Below are 6,678 nucleotides of genomic sequence, written 5' to 3'. Positions count from 1 at the left end.
TAGAACAGCACGGCATTGTTAGAGATATTATCTTTATTACAATAAATACAGAATATTTTTTGGAATATACGGAGACGTACGCACAGGTCAGTAGTTGGCCTGTCTACATTTCAGTGCAAACGGGAGTTGATATTTATAAGAGCTGTATCGCTAATGTGTTACCAGGAATATATGGCCCTTATTTCATCTCTATTTCTGACTATATACTCGATTAATATAGGCAACGGCACGTTTACTTTCTTTTTTTTTTTGGAGTAATTTTTAGTGTCAAAATGACCAATCGTGAGATCGGAAACAAAATTGTCCATGTTTGATTGATTTCGACTGGATAGTATCCGAAAAAGGGGGGCCTACTCTCAAACCACGAAATTCGTAATTACGGCTGTTTTTATGGATGATCTATAGACTTGAGTCGATCGGGGCTAGAAGTAAGTATGTATGATAACGCGATTTGAAAGTTTCCAACGGGCCCGTCCTTTCGTTGAGACTTCGAGAGGTTGTGGGAAAACGGATTTTGTGCTTCGAGAGTAGGGTCGAAGTATCTCATGGATACATACATTTCTCTGCTTTATTATTATTCACGAGCGTGCCAATCAATACCTTTCACAAAACTATATACGAAATGTTACAATTTATCATTTTTATTTCTTTTTTAATACATAAATTCACTTGAAAATTTGCCTCGCTTTATTAGAACTTTATGATAATATTTACAAGAGAATAAAAACAGAAATTTTGGAGGCAAGAGATAGTTATTTACGAAAGTTCGCAAATTTAAAAATACATACTATAATTTCATATTAAATATAATACAACAGGTTTCATTTTTTTATATTATTTTTCAGCAATTATTCGTACTGTGCAAATTTTGTATACTTCATAAATCATACTTCAAAATCGTTACGTCTCTTTCAAGTAGTAAAAAATCCCATTGTCTATCAGTCATGGAAACGTAATAAATGGAATATATGATTTAAAGGGAACGCCGGAATATGGTTACGTCAACTGGAGACTGACAAATTGTAAATTTGAAATAATAACGTACCAAATTTTAATCTTGCACACAAGCATTTGATGCTTCTATATAAATGTTTTAAATTATTTGCTATAAATTGCCGATGTTTACATTTTTCCACTAGGATTTGTGTAGCCGTTTTCAAGTTGATTATTTCCTGTTACGATTACTTTCGTTTTTTTTTAATAATCCAGATGTATCTGAAATAGAATTAATTCTATTAACATCACTGTTATGTTATTACAGTTTCAGGTTGTAGGATCGAAGAATCTTCTCTTTACAATATTTATATCATACATTTTGTGTGAAGCGACAAATGTGGCAACACGAATAATCTTGGGTATGTCAAGTGTTTGTCACCCAAGTTAGAACAATACCACTTGAGTCTCACATTGTTCGTTCAACTGTTTTAACGATTCCGGGGAATTTGTAAACATTTTCAGTTTCTCAAAGTCAATACAATGCTGTTACTTTCAGGCCCGTATTAATAAATTAGGATCGATATTGCGCATCATTTGAGAGTTGTCAAAATTTCCACTAATTAAGTTTTAATCAAAAGCAGGGCTTATGGTGGTTCTTGATGTAGAGAGTAATATTTCTGCCGATTCAATCAATCATCAAACCCGATGCCCTGACTATATTCAAGCCAAATTCGATGTAGAATAAACGTCAACAAAGAAAAATGTATGATTTTTAGCATTTTTACCTCGGGCTGTTTTACAGTTACAACAATTTCAATATATTTCACCGAAATTCAATTAGGCTATTAACAATACTAATCTCGATTAGGCTATTAATAATACTAATCTCGAAGTCATGTATTTGATGGATTTTGTTTATTAGAAGTTTGTAAGTAATATGGAGCCAATATAAAGTTACCAGTAATTAATTATTTACAAAACTGTGTCATCCGTAACAATATTTTGATTTCAAGGCAGAGATTGCAAACATTCGAGTTCGAATTGTAATTCAGAATTGATGCTAGTAGTAAATATAAGTAGTAAATTAATAAAAAAATTAAATCGTACAACTTTGTTTCTTTTCATTTACCACTTACCTGGCTATCTAATGGTAAATATTAACAGGTATCAAAAAACTTAATCAATTTATTCATAAATCATACTTATCAATAAGTATTTTACAAAGTTTATACTCACTGGTTAGGTAGGTATTGCTTCTACATAATCTAATACCTACTTACCTATTTAAATTCAAATTGCGCCAACAGGTCGTGGGAAGGGTTAGCCTTAATAATGAGCAGTGACAAAATAGTCATTTGTCATGTAAGACAACAAAGTTGTTGTTTGACGCGAGTGCTTCTATTGAAACCCGAGCAAGCGAAGGAAGCCAAGATTAGTGTACGATTTACAACCGCACATTTTTCTTCCGCTTACCTTGCGCTCTACTTTGTGCCCTACTGTCCGTGGCTTACATACATTACATGGGCAAATAAGTAGGCAAGTAATTTTAGTGTTAAACGAGCATTCACTTCATCTAGACATCTTGAGTGTTTAACGAACATTCATATGTCTTAACGTAACAACAACGTAAGAGATACACATCCTCAACGAGCCTTGTATCTTCTTACTTTATTAACAAACTTTATACTTTTATCATCTATCAATTTAAACAATTAGGCGTCAATACTATAGCGTAGTATTGGCCCCTACAATTAGAGAAAATAGATTCCTCAGCGTAGCGAGGGTTTCAAGGCACTAGACGCAAAACAAATTTTCCACCTCACTATAGCGAGGAAAATGGTAGATGAAAGAAAAACTGATGATCAACAGTTTTTTTAATGAACAGAAAAAATTATCTTCGCATGAGTTCTAAATTTACAACTCATCAATTTTTATTCTTGCTTGTACATTTATTTTGTGTGGTTAAGTGATTATTGAAATTATTTTAGTTCTTCGACGAATGAAAATAATTTAATAAAACACAATTATTGAGTTCTTAGGTTTTCGCGATTGTTACACATAGGAAATGAAACTATTTTTCCGGATTTAAATCGCGTATATTTGTTTTTTCAAACAAACCGACGTTTCGGGCCCTTTACAGGTCAACCGTGGCCCTTTACAAGTCCCATTGTAAAGGGCCCGAAACGTCGGTTTGTTTGAAAAAACAAATATGTCATCATTATCAATTTAATGTAAACAATAAGAAGAATAAAATATACCAACGGATTTATATTACATAAATAGGTAATGTAATGTACGACAAATCGCTTACTTGAACGTGTCATCACCTTTTTTTTTTCATCGAAAGTTCAAAGATTTTAATAAAGTATTTCCACGCTATCGTGCAAAAACGCATTTCTAATGAGACAGAAAGCCTTTCCGAGCTAGTGAGGTGAAAATGTTATTTTTCTATGCCAACATTGGTTGCTTAGCAACGTCTTGTTATTAAACATCCTGTATCGAATTTGGCTAGAGTTATACTTAGCTTAGCTTAGAGTTATATTTGGCTAGAGAATAGGTGTTAGTAGCCAGCGCGAGCCGGCAGCGAGAGCTAACCTGTCCGGGGAGGCGAGTCAGAGCGAGTCGCGGTGCCACACCCACGTGCGCTTGGTGTGGTCGAAGCGGTGCGCCAGCCACTGCGCCTGCAGCAGCTCCAGCCGGTCCTGGCTCAGGTACAGCGGCTTGCCGCGTCTGCCCCAACAAACATGCCGTTGTCAGCCTCCAATGGATTTTGACAGATTGGATATACTTGTGACATTTCCATAGCACACCATTAACATCTTTTATATAGCCTAGTGAAGATATAATAATAACACTCAATATAGCCCCGCACTCGGGAAACCCTGTGTCGCGGATGGAGACACACATAGACAACCACAAATTACACCCAAAATCACGAGAAAAATTAATGTAGGCCATACAAATATTTCTCCTGTCCCGGGAATCGAACCTGGGACCTCTGCATGGCAGTCGGCATGTTAACCGTTCGGCCACGGAGGCAGTTGATAACTTTACAAGCACAGCCTTTAAATTTTAACTTATTAGTAGTTATTACTTAAGGTAGGTTATTACTTGGTGTATACTACGTATGTTAGCTTGGTACAGCAAGCGAATAGCTAGCTAGCTACAGGTGAAGACTATAAATCAGCAATGCCGAGCCTTTAACCTTTTTATCCACATCACTCAATTGTAATTTTCTATTGGTTTTAAAGTATTGTTTCCTATATTTTGTGGAGAAATAAATGTAATTTTATTATTATTAAGAAACTTTTGTATTTTTGTCGCACGAAACCATTTACTAATGCTAGCTCTTAAGAACTTATGTGCTACAACGCCTCCGGTGTGGCAACAAACGCTGGTTCGAGTCCAGTCAGATCAAAGGAATGTTTATTTGTGTTATTTAATCTTTGTATCAATAATAATAAATAATACATAGTAACTTTGATTAACATTTCTCTTGAAATTCAGGGTCGTTAAAAACCAGATACAAAGATCCGACAACAAGCATATAGAAAAATTCGCAAGGTAATTCATAGCGTCTGACACGCTTTGCTGCCAAGCAGTAATGTCAGCATTGCTTTGTTCCGGATTTGAAGGGTAAGGGTGATGGTGAAATTACAGGCACATGGTATTTGTCAACTTATGTCTCAGGGTGACGGGCGCAGCGGTAGTGCCCCCTCAGATGTTTGCAATTTAACGCTCGTGCGTGGCACTACAATTGTTATAGGCGTGTATCTTACCATCGAGCGCACGACTTGTTCGTCCCGTCACTTATGTTAAATCGTCGTCAATAAAAACACTTAATTTCTCTTGAAATTCACACCAACGGTTCCTAGGTGGCGCTGTTGTAAGGTAGATTGTTTGTTACTGGTAAGTAGACCCACGCTAGGTCACAATTTCACCTGGTACATAATAAAAAATGCCTTCTTGAATAGATCCAATACATAGAGGAGCGGTGATACTGACTTGAGGTCGCGGTCCTCTTCATCGTAGTCGTCGAGGTAGAGGCTGCCCCAGAGACAGGCGCGTCGTCCGCGGATCACGATGATGTAAGTGGACGTCACCACCAGGAAGATGCCCGTGCCGCCGCCGCACTCCATCGCATGCTACGCAGTTCATAATTGCAATTTAGTATGTTAGACGAGTTAGTAGTACCACCTCTGCCTAAATCAACTTATTATATATTTTAATATTATGCATAGGTCACTTGTAAGAAGATGATTTAAATCATATTCCATTACTTTGGTCCAAAACTTCGAATATTTTGCAAGGGTTATGACCGTTCTTCTAAGTGCAAGTTTCATGTTAATGTGGACCTCGCCGTTAGCAAGAGATGTTACTGCTAAATATTTATAAATGTAAGTAATTCGGAAATTAAAGTCAAAGGTTTGCCTCGTCATAGGGATTTGAACCGTTCACTTCTCAAATGGAAAGCAGCCGTTGTTCCATGGGGCTTTCAACACTCTTTTAGAACCCTTGAGGACCGATTTTAGAGGTGAATAAGATTTGGAAATCCGGTTTTAAATTTTAAATAAGACGTTTGATCAAAAGTTGTAAGGAAACGCTCATTTCGTGGTTGCAATTTTGATATTATTTAGTTTAAATATAATTTGCAATATTACATACGTAAACCTTCCAAAGTATGTAGCGTCCCATCCGCGCAGAGTCGGCGCGGTCACAGATTACCTAATAGTTATTACGTAACGGAGAAATCATTCTAAACGAAAAGAACGAAAAGGTCGCACCCACCCGCACGGCCTCGGCGACCTGGTGCTGGCGGCAGCAGTTCTGCTTGAGGCAGACCAGCGTGCCGCAGAGCAGGCACACGGAGGCCTCCTTGGGCACGGCGCCGCACTGCAGGCACACGCGCTCGTGGTAGTAGGTGAAGAGGCGGTCGTAGTCGCGCGGCAGCGCCAGCAGCGCCGGCGCCGCCCAGTCGGCGTGCAGGCCGCGCAGGATGCGGCGCACCACCAGCTGGCCGCGCGCCGCCGCCGCGCCCAGCTCGCGCGCCCAGCAGCGGGCGGCGGCTGCGGCGCCGGCGGGCAGCGCCCTCGCCGCCGACCACGCGCTCCACTCCATGCCGTCCGTCACCAGCTCCAGGTAGTACACCAGGCGCACGAACTCCTGGCGCGGCGCCTGGATCTCGGGCAGCGAGCCGCCGAACAGGTGGTGGCGCAGCAGCGCCGCCACGCGCACGAACGGCAGCAGCAGCTCCTGCAGCTGTCGCCGTCCACAAGGATATGAGACGGCGTCGCGAGCGTCGGAGACGACGACGGTATTCGTTTCTACACCGACCGCCGGGGATCGAACCCGATGTGCAGACTCGTACTAACTGTCGTCTGTCTCATGCGCCCGCCGGTTTTTATTACGGTTCATGAAGGTTGTATTGGCCCGCCACACGGGGCGGTAGGTTATGTATAGGTGTTGAATTAGGTTATTATTAATTACTTTTCGAAAATGGTAATGCCACATACGGGCGCACCCATGGTGCGTCTAAAGGACGTACGTCCTTATTTTTATAATAACAAGTGACGCGACGAACAAGTCGTGTTCCTAGTTGTAAGCGACAAACCTATCCATAAAAATTGCAATGCCACCCACCACCACTACCCCCTTCACTCTACGACACAACTTGACAAGTCTCATGTGCCTGTAATTTCACCAGCAGCCTTACCCTTCCAAACCAGAAAGCAATAATACCAC

The 6,678-nt window shown here is 40.1% G+C and overlaps 1 protein-coding gene across 1 annotated transcript; it reads right to left on the bottom strand.

The window, feature by feature from the left end:
- Positions 1 to 211: 211 nt before the first annotated feature.
- LOC113233712 (E3 ubiquitin-protein ligase Ubr3-like) lies at positions 212 to 6,260 on the bottom strand (the record flags this gene model as incomplete). Its single annotated transcript, XM_026468891.1, has 4 exons — positions 212 to 1,215; positions 3,532 to 3,666; positions 4,942 to 5,081; positions 5,725 to 6,260. Coding segments are annotated over 3 exons (794 nt in total), but the record flags the coding sequence as incomplete, so codon positions are not given.
- Between the last annotated feature and the right edge of the window lie 418 nt (positions 6,261 to 6,678).

Source organism: Hyposmocoma kahamanoa, unplaced genomic scaffold, assembly GCF_003589595.1.
Source record: "Hyposmocoma kahamanoa isolate Upper Pololo Valley unplaced genomic scaffold, ASM358959v1 79352, whole genome shotgun sequence".
Taxonomy (NCBI): Eukaryota; Metazoa; Arthropoda; class Insecta; order Lepidoptera; family Cosmopterigidae; genus Hyposmocoma; species Hyposmocoma kahamanoa.
Note: the sequence above shows the minus strand (reverse complement) of the source record. Positions and strands in the feature narration are given on the sequence as shown.